At 44.7% G+C, this 26,882-nt stretch overlaps 1 protein-coding gene across 2 annotated transcripts in view; it reads right to left on the bottom strand.

Moving 5' to 3' along the window:
* The window catches only part of RGS7BP (regulator of G protein signaling 7 binding protein), a 209,770-nt gene extending 192,369 nt beyond the window's left edge, over positions 1–17,401 (bottom strand). The window contains exons 1-2 of one of the 2 annotated variants that reach the window (XM_077286122.1): positions 16,819–17,401; positions 14,698–14,864 (exon numbers count right to left, since the gene is read on the bottom strand). In XM_077286122.1, coding sequence (XP_077142237.1) covers positions 14,698–14,864; positions 16,819–16,971 — 320 coding nt within the window. In that variant the 5' untranslated portion in view covers positions 16,972–17,401. The remainder of the gene's footprint in view (positions 1–14,697; positions 14,865–16,818) is intronic. The other variant, XM_077286131.1, reaches the window with a different exon arrangement.
* Positions 17,402–26,882: the final 9,481 nt, after the last annotated feature.

Here is a 26,882-nt window from a genome sequence, read left to right as displayed (position 1 = left end):
AAACAAAAAAACCATCAAATAATAATGTTCAGTTATGCACTCAATACTTGGTCGGGAATCCTTTGGCAGAAATGACTGCTTCAATGCGGCGTGGCATGGAGGCAATCAGCCTGTGACACTGCTGAGATGTTATGGAGGCCCAGGATGCTTCAATAGCGGCCTTAAGCTCATCCAGAGTGTTGGGTCTTGCGTCTCTCAACTTTCTCTTCACAATATCCCACAGATTCTCTATGGGGTTCAGGTCAGGAGAGTTGGCAGGCCAATTGAGCACAGTAATACCATGGTCAGTAAACCATTTACCAGTGGTTTTGGCACTGTGAGCAGGTGCCAGGTCGTGCTGAAAAATGAAATCTTCATCTCCATAAAGCATTTCAGCCGATGGAAGCATGAAGTGCTCCAAAATCTCCTGATAGCTAGCTGCATTGACCCTGCCCTTGATGAAACACAGTGGACCAACACCAGCAGCTGACATGGCACCCCACACCATCACTGACTGTGGGTACTTGACACTGGACTTCAGGCATTTTGGCATTTCCTTCTCCCCAGTCTTCCTCCAGACTCTGGCACCTTGATTTCCGAATGACATGCAAAATTTGCTTTCATCAGAAAAAAGTACGCTTCTGCCGCTGTTTATGGTTCAAAAGTGGCTTTACTTGGGGAATGCGGCACCTGTAGCCCATTTCCTGCACACGCCTGTGCACGGTGGCTCTGGATGTTTCCACACCAGACTCAGTCCACTGCTTCCTCAGGTTCCCCAAGGTCTGGAATCGGTCCTTCTCCACAATCTTCCTCAGGGTCCGGTCACCTCTTCTCGTTGTACAGCGTTTTCTGCCACATTGTTTCCTTTCAACAGATTTACCATTGAGGTGCCTTGATACAGCACTCTGGGAACAGCCTATTTGTTGAGAAATTTCTTTCTGGGTCTTACCCTCTTGCTTGAGGGTGTCAATGATGGCCTTCTTGACATCTGTCAGGTCGCTAGTCTTACCCATGATGGGGGTTTTGAGTAATGAACCAGGCAGGGAGTTTTTAAAAGCCTCAGGTATCTTTTGCATGTGTTTAGAGTTAATTAGTTGATTCAGAAGATTAGGGTAATAGGTCATTTAGAGAACCTTTTCTTGATATGCTAATTTATTGAGACAGGTTTTTTGGGTTATCAGGAGTTGTATGCCAAAATCATCAGTATTAAAACAATAAAAGACCTGACAAATTTCAGTTGGTGGATAATGAATCTATAGTATATGAAAGTTTAATTGTAATCATTACATTATGGTAAATAATGAAATTTAACACTATATGCTAATTTTTTGAGAAGGACCTGTATAACTTTACATTTTTCCACATCGAACCTTATCTGCCACGTGGATGAAACATCATCTGCCACTTGGATTCCCAAATATTCAGTTTGTTCAAGTCAACTTGTAACCTTGAACTCCTACCAAAAACTGCACAACACTAAACAGCTTGGTGTCATCTGCAAAAAAAGAAAACTGAAGAGCAGCTGTTTCATGAAGCACAAGATAAATCAGATTGTGAGTCCCAATGGGGACAGTAATGATGACGTCTGTAAAGCACTGGGAAATATGATGTCGCTATATAAGGCCGGTTTCACACGTCAGTGTCTCCAGTACGTGAGGTGACAGTTTCCTCACGTACCGGAGCCACTGACACACGTAGACCCATTAAAATCAATGCATCTATGCAGATGTCATTGATTTTTTGCGGACCGTGTCTCCGTGTGCCAAACACGGAGACATGTCAGTGTTCGTGGGAGCGCACGTATTACACGGACCCATTAAAGTCAATGGGTCCTTGTAAAACACGGACCTCACATGGACGTTCTCCGTGTGCGGTCCCTGTGGCGTGCAGGAGACAGCGCTACAGTAAGCGCTGTCCCCCCCACATGGTGCTGAAGCCGCGATTCATATCTTCTGTGCAGCAGCGTTTGCTGCATAGAAGATATGAATAATAGCGTTTAAATGAAAGATCTATGTGTCCGCCGCCGCCCCACCCCCTGTGCGCCCCCCCGCTGTTCTGAAAATACTCAACCGCTCCCACGTTGGCTGTCGCTGCTTCCTGGTCTGGCCGCGGCTTCTACTGTATGCGGTCACGTGGGGCCGCTCATTTACTATCATGAATAGTCGGCTCCGCCCCTATGGGAGGTGGAGCCGCCTATTCATGACTGTAAATGAGCGGCCCCACGTGACCGCATACAGTGGAAGCCGCGGCCAGACCAGGAAGGAGCGACAGCCAACGAGGGATGCGGGAGAGTATTTTCTGAACAGCGGGGGGGCGCACAGGGGGTGGGGGGGCGGCGGACACATAGATCTTTCATTTAAACACTATTATTCATATATTCTATGCAGCAAACGCTGCTACACAGAAGATATGAATCGCGGCTTCAGCACAATGCAGGGGACAGCGCTAAACTTTAGCGCTGTCTCCTGCACGCTCCGTGTGGTACCCACTCGCCACACGGGCCGCACGTATGGCCTACGTGAGCTCACTGGCATACGGACACGGATAACTCCGGTACCGATTTTTTCCGGTACCGGAATTATCTGGACGTGTGAGACTGCCCTAAGTCAGTAAAAAAAATAAAAATCTTGTTCTCGACTTCATGCTGACATGGACAGAAAGGCATGCAGTAAGAAAAATGCTAAACTACAAGAAAAGGGGTTATTTTCAAAAATTGATTTTGATGGTGGACAACCCCCATTTATCATGCTGACCAGCCGCACTGATATGAGATGCAAAGCAGACTATTTTAGTCCCATACAATCTCTTTAACTATAAAATAAGGATCTGCATTTTTATGGTATACAGTCATGACCCGTTTTTATCTGGCTTCAGGTGTGATTTTCATATTGCCCACACCTGTTACTTGCTACAGGTGAGTTTGAATGACCATCACATGCTTGAAACAAAGTTGTTTACCCATAATTTTGGAAAGGTGCCAACAATTATGTCTGACCCATTTTTGGGGTTTTGTATGAAATTATGTCCAATTTGCCTTTTTTTTCCTCTGTTTTTTGCTGTTGTTCCAATACATACAAAGGAAATAAAAGTGTGTAACAAAACATGTGTAATTGCAGTAATGCAATAATTTTCTGGGAAAAATACTTCATTTTCTGGAACAATTTCAAAAGGTGCCAACACTTTCAGCCATGACTGTATCTGTATTTAATGCTCTTTCATACGAGACTTGGATTATACAATATTGCTGTAGAAATGTTCTACAAAGTCCATGAGGCACAAGTATTTCTTCACTGTAATCCTACATTCAATCAAGAAAAGTTATTTTTCTATGACATCAGCTTTGATATTTTTAAGCCTGTGCGTTACAATTACATGAAAACTCATACATATTTCAGTAGCTTCCCCAATACAAACACTCTCGGCAGGAATTTCCACTTTGTTGTTCTTTCCTGTCCTCCTGGGAAAGTTGGGAATAAACTGTAAAATGCTTATTGAGAAATATTTTAATCTGGTAAACTCTAGTATGTCAGTAGTTGGAGGATTAACCTGTCATGCTGGATATTTGCTGGCTAGTGGTTCCAGCTTTCATCTTATGTGCTGCAGGGACAAGAGACTTGCTGCCAACTAATGCATGAGTGGAGGTTCCTACATTTAGGCCAATCTGGCTTTGAAAAGATAACTCTGCCAACACAATAAACTACATTTTTGCTTGCTTGACATTCTTCAGCAGGCACAGATATTTTATTTACTGTCTGTACATACTGTATTATGTAGAAGTCGTTGACTACCCTTTAGTTTCTTTAAAGAGAATCTGTCAGAAAGATCAACGTTCCTCTAATCCATCTGTATGTGCATGCAGGACATAGGAAGCTAAAAATAAAATGATACCCTGATATCTGCGATCTGATGTTTTATTCCAGAGAAATAGAAATTTTTCTTAACATGGAAATGAGCTGTTAAGATCTATGGGCCGGACATAGATCTCACTAAGAATCTGCCTCCAGAGCTTATTTTAAATGAAACGGGGCTTTACCAGTGTGAGACTTGCAGATAAGGACAGATAATGACTGCCAGTCATTGCATGCCTCACAATGGTAATACCATATTTTACTTAAAATACCTCTGGAGGTAGATTCTCAGGGAGATCTGTGTCCGGCCTATAGATCTTAACAACTCATTTACATATTAAGAAAAATTTGGGCTTCTATGGAATAAAACATAGGATCACAAATTTCAAGGTATCATATAATACAACTTTCTATGGCCTACATGCCCATGTAGACAGCTTAGGAGGGCTGATCCTAGTGACAGATTCCATTTAACTCCTATTTAAAATAAAAGGATTGTCCGCTTTGGTCAATTATTGCTTGTTGAATGGGTCTCTTGACAAAAAGCAGATCAAACATTAAAGGGAACTTGTCATCTGATTCATGCTGCCTGAGCCATGGCATAAATCGGACACCGCCAGTGTTACTGAAGCCATTTATGTCTTATTTGAAAACTCTGTGGCACTCCAGAGACAGCATACTTTGAAAAGTTGGATGATGACTATGCTTCTTGAATGACTAGCCAGGTCCAAGGCTGCTTTTCCCCCAGCTCAGATCCCCTTGACTGACAGGTCTTTCCCTATACATACACTGTCATCTGAGACAGTGCCCATTCGACTTTTTAAAATGTTTTTTTTTTAAAAAAGCTAAAGCATTTTAGAGTAAATTATACAATAAAGCAATAAAGTGTCTATTTCATGCTGCCCATGGTTTGAGCAGCAATAATCAGAATACAGGTCCCTTTTAACTCCCATGATGGGACCATCTGGGATCAGCTTCACAGAAAAACCCGCAATGGTCACAGAAATAACTTGAATCTGACAAAAGTGATAATAAATAAAAGATCTATGAAAATGAACAAATGAAAGTCAGTTGCTTTTCAACCATGCTTCCACATAAAAATAAACGCATGACAGAAATGATGGTACCCTTAGCGTAATATTTTGTTGCACAACCTTTTGAGGCAATCACTGCAATCAAACGATTCCACTAACTGTCAATGAGACTTCAGCACCTCTCGACAGGTATTTTGGCCCACTCCTCAAGAGCAAACTGCTCCAGTTGTCTCGTTTGAAGGTTGCCTTTTCCAGACGGTATGTTTCAGTTGGCAAAGACACTTTTGCCCAGACACTTGCGCCCTGACTTTGCCAGTGTATATTTGTAGAGCCATGTTGGGCTTGTACAGTACTGTGGCCCGCACCCTTATCAGCCACTGTAACATATGGACTAGGCTCAGCGGAAGGTACCGGACACCGACCGCTGCCACCAGAAGACGGGGCATAGATGCCCACAGGACCCCAATGGAAAAGACACCGTTGTTGGCGCTTTTCAATTCATGGACGTAGGAACCTTTCATCAGAACTGCCGTTATCTGAACCGTTGTTCTTCAACTCATAATATCCTTTGCCATTTGAACTGTTTAATCCCATTTAACCATTGACCTCCCTGGGTGCAGTATTCCCCGGTTATTAAACTTGTTAACCCTTGCTCTACCTCCTGTCCGTCACTGCATCTCGCAACCTGCTCACAGTAGTGTGACTCCAGCCTTAATGTCGCCCATAATCTGAACAAGTCCATTAAGAAACCAACTGATATAATTTTGTGGGTGAAAATAAAAACAAACTTAAAGTAATGTGATTGAATAAGTACGAACACTCACTTATAATAGTGGATTTGGTTGTTTTGAGTATTAGGGCAGGTACAGACAGCCGTGTATTCTCTCATCCAACAGAATAGGGCCAATTATGCAAATTATACTCTAAGCAAACTCTGATTAAAGTGTGAGCAAAGGGTAATTTAAATCCCTCAGATGAGGAAAAGAGAGTCCAAAAAAAAAAAAAAACATGCGCTTGTGAGAAGTACATATTTTACCCATCAAAATCATAGATAGAACATGTACGTGAAAAACAAATGTCTGAATAAGGCTTTTTTTAAAAAAAAGGCCTTAAAAAAAGCCCACCAGAATGTGCGATTTTTTTGGTCACCTTAATTTCACAAATAAAAGAAATAAAGAGTGATACAAACATAGCTTGATGCCCAAAAGTAAAGATGCATTTACATTGTAAAATTATCATGCTCGTTCCATGTTAATATTTCCATGTAAATGAGTTGCCGATCACCCAATGAATAACCAAAACACTCGTTCATCAGGGAAAATGCTTTTTTGCACAGTGCAAAAATTCATCATTCTTGGTGGTGCATCGTCCTGTGTAAATAAGACTTTTGGATATGGGATGGACCCCACTCCTTCCTAAAATGGCCACAGCTTTTATTCAAATCACAGGATTAAAAAATCACAGTAGGAGTCAGGTGAAGTGCTAGTACATTGGGATTCACAAGTACTGCGATATCCCCAGCTGTCTAACATACAGCACCAGGACAGACAGCCATAAAGGGGCGGCACGCACTGGCTTGCCATTCAAGCAGAGCCAGTAAACTTTCAGGGCACCAATGACCCTATTATCCTCACTCCTGTGCTTAACCACTGTGCCCGCCCCTGATTGATGTTATCATTACAACGTCCTTGAGGCTGGCCACCAAAGCCGAGCCTGCTCACCACCATGAGGTTTTACATCCTCTATTAGTTAAAATGAGTCCACCTTAACTTGTCTGCAACTTCCACCTGACTCCTAAACCGCAAAGCCGTGACGGGTTATAAATTCCAAGTCTCATTTGACACTTTTTTTTTTTTTTTAATAATTAAATCATTTTTGTAAACTTAAAAACTAGAAGTCCCTGCAAAAGCATTAATGGGACTAAACTTGGCAAACCCCCGACTCACAAGGAGTCATCCTACAGCGCTCAGGAGAGGAAAAACCCCCTGTGGAGGAAGCATCCAGGGAACCATGGCTGAAGGATTGCTCTTCCCTTGGGCTTAGAAGGTTACCGCAAATAATAACTCTTTATAGCCAATATGCAATTGAACATGGTACAAGATATACAATGACAAATTCAAAAATACAATAAAACATTTATCATTATACAAGCAATAATTAAAAAGTTTTAGGACAAAGATTATAAACAGGGCGGGAGGGCGGGTAATGTTTCCTCCTGTCCATCCTGTGAGAGAAAGAGGGAGAGCCAGAGTTGCCTCCCCTATATAAGCCCCATCCTCCTCACAGTAATACACCAGGCACAAACATCTAAACTTCCTCTTAAAGCAACAACACTCTTGTTTAAAATCTACACCGCAATACAAACAAAAGCTGCAGGAGTTCTCGGTCCACCCATGCCCAAGTCATGTCCACCTCCGTCTAGTCTCCGGTGGTTTCTTTTACTTCGGTCTGCTTAAACAGGCTATTAAATGACAGCCGATTGGTAAAAGGACTAAACTAAATTAAAAAGGAGTCTGTCAGCACAAACTGACTGTTCAAACCAATTACAGCACCTTATAGGGGTACCCAAGTGAAAATAAGACCTCTACCATCAGAATCCAATGCTGCATTTGCCAGAAACTATTCTTTAGTCAAATATGCTATTGAGGCGCTTGGTGCACCCTTGGTGAGGCCAGGCCATTCAGCGCACCCTTGTACTGTCATGGGTTTACCGAGACAGAAAGGAGCCAGAAGACTGCAGCATCTGATTTCTCCTACTACTGCACCGATTAGAAGCACTTCACTTCACATTAAACAATGTAAATTTCTTTTAGCAGTACAGGGGTTAATCTGCTCAGTTGAGAGTTCCTGTTAAGGCTCTCCGCTGTGCACTGTTAGCCACTGCCATCTCCTATATAATCTGGGTCCTGGCTAGCACTCATTGTCAGAGCTTATATGCTGCATGGCTGGAGATTGTTGGTGGTGGTCGTTGTTGGTATATTACGGTACACTACAACTCCCCTCTTCCCTGGGTGGGGAAGGGTACAGACTGAGGGCATATTCAGGAGCTAAGGCAAGGTATGTGGCCCTGGCATCTTCACCATCAGAAGTAACCCAAGGAACAGTGTGAGCTAGGGCGCCCTTAGAGATAGGGACAGGGAAGGAGCCCCTGGTCCTGGGATATCCGACAGAAGAGGCGTAACACGTACCTTCTTCTTTTCCAAACAATTAAAAATAATAGTATTTAAAGTTTTGAAAAGTCTATAAAGTTTTCACAGTACAAAGCTGGGCAAAAATTGTGACTTTTAGCATTTCCACGTCATTTTCACCCAGCTCCAACAAAATAACAGGTCAATTGGTTGCGCCACACCTGATTCATTAAGAAGCATGAGGATCTTAAAAACCTGACCTTGATGAATCGAGCCACTGTATTTCTATGTACTTTTCAACTTAAAAATTCTGTGATTATTTTGTTCAAAGGTTCCTGTTAGAATTACGGTACATGATTTTTTTAAAGTGAAAAATGCTACAAAAACATCACTAAAGAAGCATGGCACTTTACTCATGGATGAAAAAAAAACAGAGGTCTATGGGAGAAAAATGCCACATACTTCCTGAAAAAAATGCACATCCCATAGCATACTGCTATGTTCCCATGATGAATTTTTGATGTTGCAGATTTTCTGCAAGATCTCTGCAACCATTAAGTAAAATAGGTTAATTGCATTTTTTTTTAAAATCAGCAGTGTAGAAAACTCACCAAAAGCTCATTGTGGGAATGTACTCCAAAAAGAGAAACACCACTGATCCTTATACGCAAGTCAAGAAAATAAAAATACACAGTTTGTAGGTCATTTAATATATTCCTATTTACTGAAAGCCAACATCTGGCTCAAGAAATTTGTGCAAAATTAAAAATAACAAATAAAAAAAAAGAAATACAAACAAAGCGCTGTTATGGCGGTTTCACACGTCAGTTCCTCCGGTACGTGTAGTGACAGTTTTCTCACGTACCGGAGAAACTGACACACGTAGACCCATTCTATGCACATGTCAGCGTGTTTTCACAGACCGTGTGTCCGTGTGCAAAACATGTAGACATGTCCGTTTTTTACTGGCAGCAAGTACCGCAATACGTCCCGCACACGTGCCCACGGAGAACAGTGTACTCTCTCCTCCGTGCGCACGGCCGGCCGCAGGAGAAACAGTGCTACTGTAAGCGGCTGTCCCCCTGCAGTGGTGCTGAAGCCGGCTGTCATCGGCTCTCCCCTGCTCGGCCAAAAGCAGTGCGAGCAGGGGAGAAGGGATGAAAGAAAACCCGATGTGCGGTCCCCCCCCATATTTTCCAACCAACATGGCAAAACTCACAGGTGCAGGCTGCTATCCTCAGGCTGGTAAGGGGCCATGGCTATGGGCCCCCCCCAGCCTTAAAAAAGCAGCCCGCAGCTCCCCAGAATAGGCGTATCTTTTAGATGCGCCAATTCTGGAGCTCTGCCCGGTTCTTTCCACTGCCCTGTGGCATTGGCATATGGGGTAATAAGGGGTTAATGTCACCTTGCTATTGTAAGATGACATTAAGCCAGCTTAATGTAAATATAGGGGGGACCGCATGTCAGGTTTTCTTTCATCCCTTCTCGCGCTGCTTTCGGCCGAGCAGGGGAGAGCGGATGACATTCGGCTTCAGCAACACACACAGGGGGACAGCGGCTTACTGTAGCGCTACTTCCCGGCAGCTGTCCATGTTTGCCTGATGCGGCACACAGGCGGCACACGGCTGCTGCACGTGTGCCACACGGATGTACCAAATGAGCGCACGGACACACAAACACGGATATCTCCGGTACCGGCAATATCTGGACGTGTGAAACCGTCCTTAGGCTGTGTTGATGAGTTTTTGACACTGGGTTTTCTGCACCTATTAAATAAAAAAAAGTTACTTGCATTTTTTTCGAAAATACGCAGCACAAAAAAACTCACCAAAAGCTCATTAATCGTGAGAATGTGGCCTTAAAGTTCCAGCAAAGTGGATGGGATTTATTATAATCTCCTGCCCACTTTGCTTCTCATTACTCAGCGTAATCTAACCTGCGGTGTGTGTTTCAAATCCGTAACATGTCAAATTTCTGTTGCGGCTAGGCTGATTTCCCATAGACTTGCATTAGATGCAAAAAATCCAAAGGTAAAAAACGAATATGCTTTTTTAATTGCATTTTCACGGTGGCAATGCATCAAAAATGCACAGACTGTATCAATAAAGTTTTGTCAAAATCAAATATCAGGAAGTATCAAGAACAAAGCAGCTTTATTTAAAACATGACACCAACAAGAAACAAAATATACAGCGTCTAAAACGCACACAAAAGCGCAATAAAAAATAGGTGCAGAAGTGCTGAAACATCATAAACTTATATGAGTATGGAGCAAGGTCGCTCCCATTAGACAGGCTCTTGACAGGAGCATGTATAAGGCATACATACCCTCCGGTCCGGGCTCAGAAACCGGCGAATCCTCGCAGCGAGCAGTACGTGTACTGAGGGGAGTCACGAGTCTGCAGTCACACAGAGTGACTGCAGAGTTATTGATTTGGACTGGCCCTTTAAAAGTCCCACCGCTCTGTGCTTCATGGTCGGTGATAGATGGAAAACAAGCAGGTGGGAAGGTGTATTTAAATGATTGGCCCCGCCGTGCCGCACCGAGCCCTTGTACTTAGTTTCCACAGTCATTCTGTGCTGACAGACTCCCTTTAAACTACAAATCTACAGTCACTCTATGTGACTGCAGACTTGTAAATCTTTACATAGCGCACACTGTGAGGATTCTCTGATGTCAGGAGTGGCAGTCGCGTGACCGCAAGGATGTGATTTGCATACATGCAGTCTCATGCTGACTAGACGTGTGCAGCCTCGCTCATTACAAGTCTTTGAGTGATGTCGGACACAGTCTAGTCAGAATGTGGCCAGAAGTATGCAAATCACATACAAGTGGTTACAACCACTTTGAGTAACAAATACCTGATAACTTCTACATAACACCTGTTAGATTTAGTCGGTATTCAGATGTTCAGGATTTGTGGTCGCAGTATGGACCGTAATGCACGGACCAGTGGCAACAAGTTTTCCTGACACCTGCACTTGACAGCCTGTGATCAAACAGGTGTGTAAAGCCGTACACTACAATATTGCAATATTTGCCCTTCACGTTTTGTTAGAGCAGAAGAGGCCAGATGCCTCACAGATCGATGATTCTGTAGGCCACAAACTGCTCTCTTGCTTTCTTCTAGCAAAACACCATCCTGTAAGGTAAATCTTAAGGCTGCTTTCACGATTATGGGCAACTAGAAAATGGGCATGCAGACGGTTTGCAGCTGCACACTTTGCATGCCACAGACACCAGTCCCTTGCTCATTATCAGTTCACCAAACTAGGCTTCACAAAGTCAAATCAACACTAAAAAAGTCTGGCCACTCGTGCTGTAGTCATTGGCCCCCATTCATCATTGCCTTTTCACTTGTTTTTTTGCCTGGTTTTGTGTGTTTTGCGCCTTTTTTTCTTTCCAGCCAACTCATTATTCTATTATTGTAGTCTATTGGATATATGTCTGTTTATCTTTGTTTTCCACTTTGTGGGCAGAGTTTAGTGATTCTAGATGTTTTGTCTGATTCCTCAATTGCCACTTCTCAAAAAGTCACAAAATTGGTCACAACAACTCCACAACTCCAGTCCAGTCCCATCTCTCCTTCCCCAGCGGTGTAGTTTCATGGATCTTTTTACAACGCTTTGAAAATAATGAAACTTTTTGTTCAAAAATTAGCAAAATAGGTAAAAGGGGTTTTTCCACAAACAAAAGTTTATTTTATTCACTAGATCTTGGAATGAAAAGAAAGTCCACAATATAAAGAGATTAAAAATAATGGTCCTGTGCTGAGATAATCTTATAAATGTGCCCCTGCTGTGTACTGTGTAATGGCCGTGTCGGACCGTACAGGAACATGGTCTGATCATACCACAGCTCCTGGGCAGGTGAGAAGCAAGAGTATACAGACAGGACAGTCGAGAATCGCAGCGGTAAAACATGAGGTAAAACATTTCTCTGCCAGTTTTTAAACACAGTTTTACATCACAGAATTCACCGTGATCCCCTGCTGTCCTGTCTGTATACTCTTTTGCTCCCCCCTGGCCAGGAGATTGATGAATGGTAAGGGTACCGTCACACAGTGCCATTTTCATCGCTACGACGGCACGATTCGTGACGTTGCAGCGTCGTATAAGTATCGCTCCAGCGTCGTATACTGCTGTCACACGTTGCAATACACGGCGCTGGAGCGATAATTTCATGACGTATTTGCGATGTAGAAGCCGTTGGTTACTGTGCGCACATCGTATACAACCTGTGTCACACGATGCAATCATGCCGCCACAGCGGGACACTAGACGACGAAAGAAAGTTTCAAACGATCTGCTACGACGTACGATTCTCAGCGGGGATCCGGATCGCAGTAGCGTGTCAGACACAACGATATCGTAAATGCATCGCTGGAACGTCACGAATCGTGCCGTTGTAGCGATCAAAATTGCACTGTGTGACGGTACCCTAAGACACAGTCATTACACAGTACACGGCAGGGGCACAGTTATATAAGATTATCTCAGCACAGGAACATTTTATTCAAACACATCCAATTGTGGAAATTATTATTATTCCAAGACCTATTGAATAAAATTAACTTTTTTTTTGGGGGGAAGCCACTTTAATGACAGGAAATAAGCCCTTTTTTAACTTTGTGCCAAAATTATGAACCTCGTGCGCCATTTTGTTTAATTTGGCACAATATACGTCCGTGAATACCTCGAGACAAAGAAAAAAAAGGCACTTCAAAAATACCACAAATGATGAATCCTGCCAAACGAGTTTGCTAAACTGTCTCACAACCTGCTGCAAAACCAGTCTAATCATCCAAGGAGGACTCCGTTATATACCGTATGATATAAGCACTATGTATTTCCAAGCCTATTAAAGCAAATGATTTTTTTGTTTTACTTGCTTTCTTGATACCATTGCTGAAACCACTGAGAACAGATGGGTTAGTTGGGATTTCTTGACATATCAGTTGTATTCTAAACATAAAACAAGACCAGTCAACCAAACAAACAAAAAAATCTGTTACAAATATATCAAGCAACATTTTACCATCGAAATTTAAGGGTATGTTAACACGTTGCAGATTCGTGTGCGGATTTTTCCGCACCGTTTTTGCAAAATCTGCAGTTAAAACGCACTGCGTTTTACCTGTGGATTTACCGCGGATTTCCTGCAGATTTTGTGCGGATTCCACCTGTGGTTTTACAGCTGCGGATTCCTATTGTGGAGCAGGTGTAAACCGCTGCGGAATCCGCACAAAGAATTGGCATGCTGCGGAAAATACAACGCAGCGTTTCCACTCGGTATTTTCCACAGCATGTGCACTGCGAATTTGGTTTTCCATAGGTTTACATGGTACTGTAAACTGCGTGGAAAACAGCTGCGAATCCGCAGCGGCCAATCCGCTACGGATCCGCAGCCAAATCCGCAATGTGTGCAAATAGCCTGAGGCTATGTTCACAAGTTGCTTTTTTGCTGCTTTTTTTTTTTCTGCATCCAAAACCTGATTTCTTGGCAGTAAAAAATCTGCGAAGAAAAAGCAGGTTTTGGGTACGTGCACATGTTAAGTATTTGGTGTAGACATTTCTGCATCTCTGGGCAGGAAAAACACATGTTTTTGCTGTGTTTTTTACGCATGATTTGGTGCAGATTTTTCCACACTCATTAGTATGGGTGAAATCTGCAGCAAAAATGCCGAAAGAATTGACATACTCTGCAAGTCACAAATACGCAACGCGTGCTTGAGACTTCAGAGATCTCATTCACTTTGCTGGCATCAGGAAAGCCTTCAGGTTTTGTGACAAATCTGCACTGAAAAAAAACCGCAGCAAAAATGCAACGTGTGCACACAACCTTATTTTCAGCTCAGTTTTGCTTCTTTAGGTCGGGGTCACACTTGCGAGTGTGATGCGAGAAACTTGCATCAATACCCGGTGCTGCCGCCGGCACTCAGGACCGGAGTGTTCAGCTGCATAGAAATACATGCAGCCACACGCTCCGGGCCCGAGTGCCGGTGGCAGTGCCGGGTATTGATGCAAGTTCCTCACATCACACTCGCTAGTGTGACCCCGGCCTTAGATAACAATGAGTCCAAACAATCAAACTGCAACCGAGAATTGTGCAAGTGGGACACTAGATTCCACCTTCCATGTGGAGTCAGCAATGAAGTGCACCGATATACAACTATTAGGAATCAATACACCTGAGTACAAGTTCAGCCTTTTATCATTCTTGCACTGTTTTTTTCCCCCTAAAATGTGATAGCACTTGGAATGTGTTGGTATGTTATAGACCAATAATGTGAAGTAACCCCCCAAAAAACAATGTGCACCAAAATATGATCACACACTGATCTCCACCTACGAAGTTGAGGACCACATGAGGACTCTAGAGACATGGCTTCTACCACTCGAAGGGAATTGAAAGCCAAGCACGTAGATGTAGACGACAATGCTAATAATAGTAAGGCTGCTATATTAACATTCTTGATACAAGCCATTAGAAGTCATCAGTCTAATGTCTCCAGAACTATTTTTGAAGAACACCAACCTCCACCCGGTTCTGGGTGTTTTCTTCTGCCATAGAAGGAAGGAAGATCTACGATGTACGATAACAGCTTAGTGTCCTTGTAAAGACCTCTGAGCAACCCTTACCCCCAGACATATCGAACATAATGAATTAACTGCTTGGGTATGAATTATGGAAACCACATATCCTACCCAGAGATTGCCGAGAGTTTTTGGTGTGCCTGGAGAGCCATCTCACAGCCTTTGGTTCGAGTTTTCTGCATTTCAGCCCGTAGGGAGGGACAGTTTACTGACACGTCCCCAATGGATATGACTAATTCACGATACAAAGCCACCTGGGTGTTGAAATCCTGGACAAGCTAGGAAAAAAAATACATTATCACCATTAGAAACATGATTATCTCTATGACATCTGCTTCCAGATTCTGATCAGATCCATCCTTTTATATAGGCTTTTATTTCATGGGAATATTAAAGCACAATATGAATATGCTTAATCAAAATTAGCTCTATCACTTTATAGGTGAGTATGCATTCAAAGGATTATTACATGGCTTTGCATGGCTCTCATTAAAAGCAGTGTATGATATGACGCCAGTGCTAGGTGCATATGAGGACAGCAACCCTCTCCCCACCTAATGTGAAGACTAGACGGAGAGGTGAACGCAGCCAGGTGTCTTCTGCACAGATCAGGACGCCGCTTCATATACATAATAGTTAACTAGTCCCATATTTAAAAAAAAAAAAAACTTTGCATCCAAACAATCGCTACGTGTCTACTTTAATTCTTTTTTTTATCTTTAAAACCTTTGTATGTCACCCACAAACCACTAGAACTGGGTCTGAATCCCAGCCTAAATTCTAAACACTAAAACACTGGGCATATTTGTAAACAAAAAAGGTCCTAATTAGTAATTAGAAAACGGGAATTAACGTTGATCTAAAGAGATACAAATGTATTTAAATACTACCCGGAGAGGAAAAGAACTGCTGCAGCCAATCATTACCAATGAAAGGGTTAATCTTTTTTTTGTTTTCTTTTCTGTACCAACTCGTACCAGAGGCCACTAATGTGACATCCAGATGTAAGTGTCCTGGTGTGTGCTGCAGACTGGGGAATGTCTGGCGTGATGATTGTGTTAGACACCTGTGCATTCACCAGGACCAGGTCTAGTGACAGCAAGTGGCCATAGCTGGAGGAAGAGCAGAGAGAGGGAGCAGAGGAGCTGATGATGTGCCATGGAGTTGTACACTGCAGCCTGTTACCAGCAGATGAGCAGACACCCAGAGATAGTGGCTGAGACACAGAGCTGGGTGCAATGCTCTGCTGCATGCATTCCAAGCATGAGACGTGAATGAGACTGGACATCGCTCAGTGCAATGCTCTGCCTCTATGTTCTGTGCACTGAACTATGCATAGCAGCTTGGTGCAATACTCTGCAGAATATACATTTTATATATATATATGAATTTAGTGCAATCCTTCTATTTACCTAGGATATGGCTTGTTGCAATGATCTGCAGCATACTATAGATCCCAATCATGCACTGAGCTATAGTGGACAGGGCATGGTGAACGTCTGATGTAGTGCAATAATGCACTAAGCTGCATGGAGGTTGGGGTTACCGGAGTCCCATAGCTCATTACTAGGGATAAGGGGAGACATATAGCCCAGGGCAATGTATTACTTCCAATCATGCACTATAGGCACTGATAGTGAAGGCATACAGTCAGTGCAATGCTCTGCTTCCATGTTCTGTGCACTGGACTATACATAGTAACTTAGTGCAATACTCTGCAGAATATATATCTCAGTATTTAGGCAAATCATTCACTGAATTGAGCAGAAATTGAGTGCAATGCTCTGTACCTCCTAGGATATAGCTTATTGCAATGCTCTGCAGGATACTATATATCCCAGTCATGCACTGAGCTATGGGGGACAGGCTATGGTGACCATCTGCATGTCTTGCACTAAGCTGCATGCAGATTGGGGTTAGTGGGGTCCAATAGATCAGGTGATAAGGGTGACATATAGCCCAGGGCAATGTATGGATCCCAATCAGGCACTGAGCTAGTGAAGGCACAGAGCCGGTGCAATGCTCTGCTGTGCTGGCTGAGCTGGGGTGCGATGCTCTGCAGCAGCCATGCACTGGGCTATATGTGGCACAGGGTGTCATCTCCAATAGGTGCTGCAGTTTTAAAAATAGTGCATGTGCACGTGATGGGAATAGACAAGATGGGGGAGGGTGGGAGTGGCACTAAAGCAAAAGCATTACAAATATTAGCACTATTTGCTCTTCTGTACCCACCATCTTGCAGTGGTCCAGGGTTCTCTGGGACTTGAGGGGGCTCTCCGAGCTCCCCCTGCGATCAAGATCTCTGGGGAGAGATTTGCTGCCGATTTGGAAGATCGATCCCTGTGACCTGGGGCGATTTTTGCGCCCATTCGGTGCAGAAGTCATGCATACACATCCACCAAGCGATGCCAAGGCGAGATGGGGGAGGGTGTAGGGTGCCAGCCACTGCACACAGCGCAAAGTGACACTGTAACTCCTTGTCAACTAGCTGTCCTTACAGGAGGAGCAGGTAACCTTCAGCAGCCAGGAGGAGAGATGCTGCCGAGTGGTGCTGCATAGCTCGGAGTCAGGGGATGGCAGCCCTGCAAAGCATGGTGATCCCTGGCTATCCCAATGTGACTGCACACAGGCTTCCTCCTCAGATCGATCACAAGGCAGGGCAAGCAGTTAAGAGTTGCCATTCAGAAGGGGGTTGAGCTCCTGGGTCTTCTAGATTAGCTGGAGCATCCTCACAGTGCCAGGATCACAGCTCCCTGGAGGATTAAGAAGATCAAGCCAAGGATCAGGCTCACTGCTCTCTTCCTCAAGATCCTCTGAGATGCTTGGTGGGACTGGAAGAGGTTGGGAATCTGGCAGACTGACGTGGTTAGCATCACAGCACATTGATAGGACAGGAATACAAATGTGATCTATCAATCCACCCCCTACTGTTTATATACTTATCCAATCCAAGCTCCAGGAACATCAATGGCAATATCACTTCATACTGTTCTATTATTAGGCAGACTGGAGGATAAAACACATGGGGAGAGAGGCATTGTGCATGCAGAATCCTGGAGACAGTCACATTGTGCTTCCCTCAGTGTGGAACCTAAAGGTAACCTGCACAATATGTAACAAACCACTGTAGGAAATGCAAAGTGTCAAAAGGGTGGTCCTGAACCTTCGGGCAGAATGCCATGGGGCTCATGAACACCCATACAGAGGTACCCTTTATAAATCGGCTGGGGTCACACCACCATATCTACTCTCAGGGCTGATGATGCTAATGACATGCTGATCTGGTCAGTTCGATCAGAGTGTGATCCGATTTTCTCAGATGTTTAGAGGATGGAGAAAAATTCTGTCTTCTGTCTTCTCCATTCTTTCAGTCCGTGAATGACATCCGAGTGTAGTCATATTTTATTGACAGACCCATCGACTTACAAGGAAAAAAATTGGTCATGTGCATGTGCCCCATAGAATAACATTGGTCCAAGTGCGATCTGATGTTTTGTCGGATCACAAATGAACCAAAAACACGGCGTTCTACACCTGCCCTTAGGGTAAGCTCACACGACAAATTCGAGAAAAACTTTCCAATTATTCTGATAAGAGTTTGATCAGATTGGCATAAATTTTCTCGGATGCGGAGCGAAGAAAAAAAAGTTTCTCCACCTTCTAGATTTTGTCAGTCCAGGTTATCCGAGTGCGATCCAATGTTTTTCACAGACCCATAGACTTGCGTTGACGATTCTGATACGAAACTCGGATCAAAATCAAACATGCCTCCGATTTTATCTGTGGACCACTCAGTCCGAGGAAAAAAATAATCAGACATGTGCACAGCCCCATAGAATAGCATGGGTATGAGTGCTATCCGTGCCAATTGTACTAGAAAATCGGTCACGTGCACGAGCACTTAGTAGGGCGAAGATATTGAAATCATACAACTGCCACTCTCACCGGGGGTGATCAGCAGTTACTAGTCATAAATTCATCCAGAAAATAATCAGGCATTTTAATCTCATATGTCATCTGTATGCAATCCGTATGGCATCCTTTTTTTATGTCAGCAGTAAATAAAATTTACAGGAACATAACGTTACTATGTTGAAGAATTACAGAGGTCAGTCTCATCCAAAAAACAGAGGAAACCAGTGCACGGTGAGATTTTTTTCATGTGGATATTCGGTCCATGAGCGAAAAAAGAAATGCACATCTGACCAGCTCAATTGAATTACATTGGTCTAAGTGCTGTCAGTTTTATCACGGACAGCACTCGGACCAAAAATACCATCGTATGAACTTAGCCTTAGGCTGGGAACACAGTTTACATATTTGCTGCAGATTTTTCCACAGCGTATCTACAGCTTTTCTGCACTAGAATCCTTACAGTACATGCGGATTTTGCTGTTGATTTGTTGAAGATTTTCCTCTTTGCATTGCAAAAGGTAAAATTCACACTTATTTTGTGCAAAGAATTGACAAGCTACAGATTTTGAAGAACATAACAAAAATTAATTCCCGCATGTTTACTGCCCCATAAAAAAGCAGCCTGTGAATTAAATTAATTCATTAATTATTAATTGACTCATCCACTGTGCTGGGATTGTAAAGTGCTGTAGATTTTAAGTGCAGAAAATCCACGTGGAAAAATCAGCACCGAATACTTTTACACATTCTACCTTGATTGACATCCCACTTGGTTGCACTATCTTCACACACCTGGTGAAATGTCAGTAAAGACAGCCTTGGGGGAGATTGCACACAACCAAAAATATTTGTACCACTTGGCGTCATGCAACAATTTTAGTTTGATTTGGCTTTAAAAAATAATAGACTTGTTGCATGTGCGTTGTACTTCATGTAAATTTTCTCCTTATGGAAGCAATGCATCTAACCTGCAACCAAAAATCCTACAGTGTCTGTTAGCCTAAGGCTAGTGTGGCGCCCCTGGGGTCCAGTCGCCACAGAGATACTGCACCTCATCCAGAGGTGTGGTATCCCACTCTCAGGTAAGGAGGGAGCACTACCCAGGACTCTAACACATCCAACACACACCAGTTTAGGCCGGTTTCACACGTCAGTGGCTCCGGTACGTGAGGTGACAGTTTCCTCACGTACCGGAGACACTGACACACGTAGACCCATAAAAATCAATGCATCTGTTCAGATGTCATTGATTTTTTGCGGACCGTGTCTCCGTGTGCCAAACACGGAGACATGTCAGTGTTCGTGGGAGCGCACGGATTACACCAACCCAATAGAGTCAATGGGTCCGTGTAAAACACGTACCACACACAGACATTCTCCGTCTGGGGTCCGTGTGGCGTGCCGGAGACAGCGCTACAGTAAGCGCTGTCCCCCCCACATGGTGCTGAAGCCGCGATTCATATCTTCTGTGCAGCAGCGTTTGCTGCATAGAAGATATGAATAATAGTGTTTAAAATAAAGATCTATGTGTCCGCCGCCCCCCCACCCCCTGTGCGCCCCCCTGTCATGATCTCTGCAGGCAGAGATCATAGCAAGCCTATAGAGGGACAAGCTCTCGGAAGATGGAACTATACTGACCATGAACTAAGCCTGCCGCGCAACTAGAAATAGCCAGGTAGCATTTCCTATTTATCGCTAGATGCCCAGCTCTGGCCTAAGACCTAAATAGCTAGCAGAGGGAAATATAAGACCTGGCTCACCTCTAGAGAAATATTCCAAAGAAGACAGTAGCCCCCCACATATAATGACGGTGAGTTCAGATGAAACAACAAACGCAGCAGGAAAATAGTCTTAGCAAATTTGAGGTCCGCTTACTAGATAGCAGAAGACAGATAGTATACTTTCATGGTCAGCAGAAAAACACTAACAAAACACCATCCAGGGATTACCTTAAACTCTGGCATTAACTCATAACGCCAGAGTAGCAATCCCTGATCAACGAGAGCTTTCCAGACACAGTAACAAAACTTCAGCTGTGAACTGGAACAAATAGGCAAAACAAAACATGGACAAAAGTCCAACTTATCTAGTAGTTGTCTAGAAGCAGGAACAAGCACTGAGAGGCATCAGATAACATTGTTGACCGGCAAGAAACCACCAGAGAAATGAGCTTAAATAGCGACACCCACTACTGATGGAACCAGGTGAAACAGGAAAGAGGATGACAAGTCCAATTCCACAAGCGGCCACCGGGGGAGCCCAGAATCCAAATTCACAACAGTACCCCCCCCTCAAGGAGGGGGCACCGAACCCTCACCAGATCCACCAGGGCGACCAGGATGAGCCCTATGGAAGGCACGAACAAGATCAGAAGCATGAACATCAGATGCATTGACCCAAGAATTATCCTCCTGGCCGTAACCCTTCCAGTTGACCAGATACTGGAGTCTCCGTCTGGAAACACGAGAGTCCAAAATTTTCTCCACAACGTACTCCAACTCACCCTCAACCAACACCGGAGCAGGAGGCTCAACTGAAGGTACAACAGGTACCTCATACCTGCGCAATAACGACCGATGAAAAACGTTATGAATGGAAAAGGACGCAGGGAGGTCCAAACGGAAAGAAACAGGATTAAGAATCTCCAATATTCTATAAGGGCCGATGAACCGAGGTTTAAACTTAGGAGAAGAGACCCTCATAGGAACAAAACGAGAAGACAACCACACCAAATCTCCAACACAAAGCCGAGAACCAACACGACGATGGCGGTTGGCAAAACGCTGAGTCTTCTCCTGGGACAACTTCAAATTGTCCATAACCTGCCCCCAGATGTGATGCAATCTCTCCACCACCGCATCCACTCCAGGACAATCCGAGGACTCCACCTGACCGGAGGAAAATCGAGGGTGAAACCCCGAATTACAGAAAAACGGGGACACCAAGGTGGAAGAGCTGGCCCGATTATTGAGGGCGAACTCTGCCAATGGCAAAAAAGCAACCCAATCATCCTGGTCAGCAGAGACAAAACACCTCAGATATGTCTCCAGGGTCTGATTAGTCCGCTCGGTCTGGCCATTAGTCTGAGGGTGAAAAGCAGATGAAAAAGACAAATCTATGCCCATCCTAGCACAGAATGCCCGCCAAAATCTAGACACAAATTGGGTACCTCTGTCAGAAACAATATTCTCAGGAATACCGTGCAATCGGACAACATTCTGAAAAAACAGAGGAACCAACTCAGAAGAAGAAGGCAACTTGGGCAGAGGAACCAAATGGACCATTTTAGAGAAACGGTCACAGACCACCCAGATGACAGACATCTTCAGGGAAACAGGCAGATCTGAAATAAAATCCATCGAGATGTGTGTCCAAGGCCTCTTAGGAATAGGCAAGGGCAACAGCAGTCCGCTAGCCCGAGAACTACAAGACTTGGCCCGAGCACAAACGTCACATGACTGCACAAAGACTCGCACATCTCGTGACAGGGAAGGCCACCAGAAGGATCTTGCCACCAAATCCCTGGTACCAAAAATTCCGGGATGACCTGCCAATGCAGAAGAATGTACCTCAGAGATGACTCTGCTGGTCCAATCATCCGGAACAAACAGTCTATCAGGCGGACAACGATCCGGTCTATCCGCCTGAAACTCTTGCAAGGACCGCCGCAGATCAGGAGAAACGGCCGACAAAATTACTCCCTCCCTAAGGATACCTGTGGGTTCAGAATTACCAGGAGAGTCCGGGTCAAAACTCCTAGAAAGGGCATCTGCCTTAACATTCTTAGAACCCGGTAGGTATGACACCACAAAATTAAAGCGAGAAAAAAATAAAGACCAGCGCGCCTGTCTAGGATTCAGGCGTCTGGCAGTCTCAAGATAAATCAAATTTTTGTGGTCAGTCAATACCACCACCTGATGCCTAGCCCCCTCGAGCCAATGGCGCCACTCCTCAAACGCCCACTTCATGGCCAAAAGCTCCCGATTCCCAACATCATAATTCCGCTCTGCGGGCGAAAATTTGCGAGAAAAGAAGGCACAAGGCCTAATGACGGAGCAGTCGGAACCTTTCTGCGACAACACTGCCCCAGCTCCGATCTCCGAAGCGTCAACCTCAACCTGAAAAGGCAGATTCACATCAGGCTGACGCAACACAGGGGCAGAGGCAAAACGGCGCTTAAGCTCCTGAAAGGCCTCTACAGCATGAGGGGACCAATTAGCAACATCAGCGCCTTGTCTGGTCAAATCAGTCAGTGGTTTAACGACATCCGAAAAACCAGCAATAAATCGGCGGTAAAAGTTGGCAAAGCCCAAAAATCTCTGAAGACCCTTAAGAGAGGAGGGCTGAGTCCAGTCACAAATAGCTTGCACCTTGACGGGATCCATCTCAATGGAAGAGGGAGAAAAAATATACCCCAAAAAGGAAATTTTCTGGACCCCAAAAACGCACTTAGACCCCTTCACACATAAAGAATTAGACCGCAGAACCTGAAAAACTCTCCTGACCTGCTGGACATGAGAGTCCCAGTCATCAGAAAAAATCAGAATATCATCCAGATATATTATCATAAATTTATCCAGAAAATCGCGGAAAATATCATGCATAAAAGACTGGAAAACTGAAGGGGCATTAGAAAGACCAAAAGGCATGACCAAATACTCAAAGTGGCCCTCGGGCGTATTAAATGCGGTCTTCCACTCATCCCCCTGCCTGATCCGCACCAAATTATACGCCCCACGAAGATCAATTTTAGAGAACCACTTAGCACCCTCTATACGAGCAAACAAATCAGTAAGCAAAGGCAATGGGTATTGATACTTAACAGTGATCTTATTCAGAAGCCGATAATCAATACATGGTCTCAAAGAGCCGTCTTTTTTTGAGACAAAGAAAAACCCAGCTCCCAAGGGAGAAGAAGATGGACGAATATGTCCCTTTTCCAAAGACTCCTTTATATATTCCCGCATAGCAGCATGTTCCGGCACAGACAGATTAAACAAACGACCCTTTGGATATTTACAACCCGGTATCAAATCTATGGCACAATCGCACTCACGGTGCGGAGGTAACGACCCAAGCTTGGGTTCGTCAAAGACGTCTTGATAATCAGAGAGGAACTCAGGGACTTCAGAGGGAATGGACGACGAAATAGAAACCAAAGGTAAGTCCCCATGAATACCCTTACATCCCCAGCTCAACACAGACATTGCTCTCCAGTCCAAGACTGGGTTGTGAGACTGCAACCATGGCAATCCCAGTACCAAATCGTCATGTAAATTATACAGCACCAGGAAACGAATAATCTCCTGGTGATCCGGATTGATACGCATGGTTACTTGTGTCCAGTATTGTGGTTTATTATTAGCCAATGGGGTGGAGTCAATCCCCTTCAGAGGAATAAGAGTCTCCAAAGGCTCTAAATCAAAACCACAACGATTGGCAAAGGACCAATCCATAAGACTCAGAGCGGCGCCAGAGTCAACATAGGCGTCCGTGGCAATGGATGACAAAGAGCAAATCAGGGTTACAGACAAAATAAACTTAGACTGAATGGTGCCAATGGAAACAGACTTATCAAGCTTCTTTGTACGCCTAGAGCATGCTGATATAACATGAGTAGAATCCCCACAATAGAAACACAATCCATTCTTCCGTCTAAAATTCTGTCGCTCGCTCCTGGACAGAATTCTATCACACTGCATACTTTCTGGCGTCTTTTCCATAGACACCGCCAGATGGTGCACCGGTTTGCGCTCCCGCAGACGCCTATCAATCTGAATAGCCATTGTCATGGACTCATTCAGACCTGCAGGCACAGGGAACCCCACCATAACATCCTTAACGGCATCAGAGAGACCTTCTCTGAAAGTTGCCGCCAAGGCGCACTCATTCCACTGAGTAAGCACAGACCATTTACGGAATTTTTGGCAGAAAACTTCAGCTTCGTCTTGCCCCTGAGATAGTGCCATCAAAGTTTTTTCTGCCTGAAGTTCCAAATGAGGTTCCTCATAAAGCAAGCCCAAGGCCAGAAAAAACGCATCCACATCGCGTAACGCAGGATCCCCTGCTGGCAATGAGAAGGCCCAATCTTGAGGGTCACCCCTGAGCAAGGAAATCACAATCCTAACCTGCTGAGCAGGGTCTCCAGCTGAACGAGACTTCAGGGACAAATAAAGCTTACAATTATTTCGGAAATTCTGGAAGCTAGCTCTATTCCCTGTGAAGCACTCCGGCAAAGGAATTCCCGGCTCAGATACCGGAGCATGTACCACAAAATCTTGTAAATTTTGTACTTTCGTGATGAGATTATTCAAACCCGCAGTTACACTCTGGAGATCCATTATTGTCAGGTGCACACAGAGCCATACAGAGATTAGGAGGAGAGAGAGAAAAAAGACTGCAGCAAGGCAGACTGGAGGAAAAAAAAAAAAAAAAAAATTCCAGCAGACTTCTTATAACTCTCCTTTCTCAACCTGGGTCTTTAACACTTTATTGGCCGGTCAAACTGTCATGATCTCTGCAGGCAGAGATCATAGCAAGCCTATAGAGGGACAAGCTCTCGGAAGATGGAACTATACTGACCATGAACTAAGCCTGCCGCGCAACTAGAAATAGCCAGGTAGCATTTCCTATTTATCGCTAGATGCCCAGCTCTGGCCTAAGACCTAAATAGCTAGCAGAGGGAAATATAAGACCTGGCTCACCTCTAGAGAAATATTCCAAAGAAGACAGTAGCCCCCCACATATAATGACGGTGAGTTCAGATGAAACAACAAACGCAGCAGGAAAATAGTCTTAGCAAATTTGAGGTCCGCTTACTAGATAGCAGAAGACAGATAGTATACTTTCATGGTCAGCAGAAAAACACTAACAAAACACCATCCAGGGATTACCTTAAACTCTGGCATTAACTCATAACGCCAGAGTAGCAATCCCTGATCAACGAGAGCTTTCCAGACACAGTAACAAAACTTCAGCTGTGAACTGGAACAAATAGGCAAAACAAAACATGGACAAAAGTCCAACTTATCTAGTAGTTGTCTAGAAGCAGGAACAAGCACTGAGAGGCATCAGATAACATTGTTGACCGGCAAGAAACCACCAGAGAAATGAGCTTAAATAGCGACACCCACTACTGATGGAACCAGGTGAAACAGGAAAGAGGATGACAAGTCCAATTCCACAAGCGGCCACCGGGGGAGCCCAGAATCCAAATTCACAACACCCCCCCGCTGTTCAGAAAATACTCACCCGCTCCCTCGTTGGCTGTTGCTCCTTCCTCTCTGCCCCGCGCCTCCTACTGTATGCGGTCACGTGGGGCCGATCATTTACAATCATGAATAGTCGGCTCCGCCCCTATGGGAGGTGGAGCCACATATTCATGACTGTAAATGATCGGCCCCACGTGACCGCATACACTAGAAGCCGCGGCCAGACCAGGAAGCAGCGAGGGAGGCGGGTAAGTATTTTCTGAACAGCGGGGGGGCGCACGGGGTGGGGGGGCGGCGGACACATAGATCTTTATTTTAAACACTGTTATTCATATTTTCTCTGCAGCAAACGCTGCTGCAGGGAACATATGAATCCCGGCTTCAGCACCAGATGCAGGGGACCACACGCGTGGGTACCACATGCTCCGTGTGGTACCCACTCGCCATACGGGCGGCACACGCGTGCCGCACGTATGGCCTACGTGAGTTCCCAGGCACACGGACACGGATAACTCCGGTACCGATTTATTCCGGTACCGGAATTACCTGGACGTGTGGGACAGCCCTTAGTCGGGGCACCTGGGCGTACCCTTAGGGAGGAAGGCCTCATCCCAGGCTGGATAGGAATGGGTGTTGGGAGTGGGTGGGGTAGGTAGAGTAGGGGAGGAGCTACTTAGGAGGGAAAGTAAGGAGAAGGGGGGGAGGGACCAAGTCGCAGTCAGGGGACCAGCCCCAACTTAATGAGAAACTACAGGTCTAGCTAAGAAACCGGAGACTGTGGCTTTTGCAAGAAGCACAGCCACATCCACCCATACTTCACCAAAAAGGCAGCCAGATAGAATCCAGGGGACTCAGAGGATGTCGTCCGACCAGGTTCCTGGCTGATGGCTTGGGACACTGTGGGTAAGGCGCTGAGCAGGAGAAGAGGAAAGCCAGCGTAGAGAGACGGCTAGAAAAAGGCATATGAAAGGAGTCTTGGAACGGTATATCCCAATCTACCTGGGAGTCTGCTGGGCCGCAGACCCGGATGACACAGCACACCCGGCTGGGTGCCATAAAGAACTGTGAGTCAAAATCTTGAAACTCCACCTTGCTGTGTCCTTTGCGTTATTCCTATCCCACCTGCCCGGCATAGCCACCACCGCCATCTTATATCTCAACACTACATCT

Source organism: Ranitomeya variabilis, chromosome 1, assembly GCF_051348905.1.
Source record: "Ranitomeya variabilis isolate aRanVar5 chromosome 1, aRanVar5.hap1, whole genome shotgun sequence".
Classification (NCBI taxonomy): Eukaryota; Metazoa; Chordata; class Amphibia; order Anura; family Dendrobatidae; genus Ranitomeya; species Ranitomeya variabilis.
This window is presented reverse-complemented; position numbering and strand designations above follow the sequence as displayed.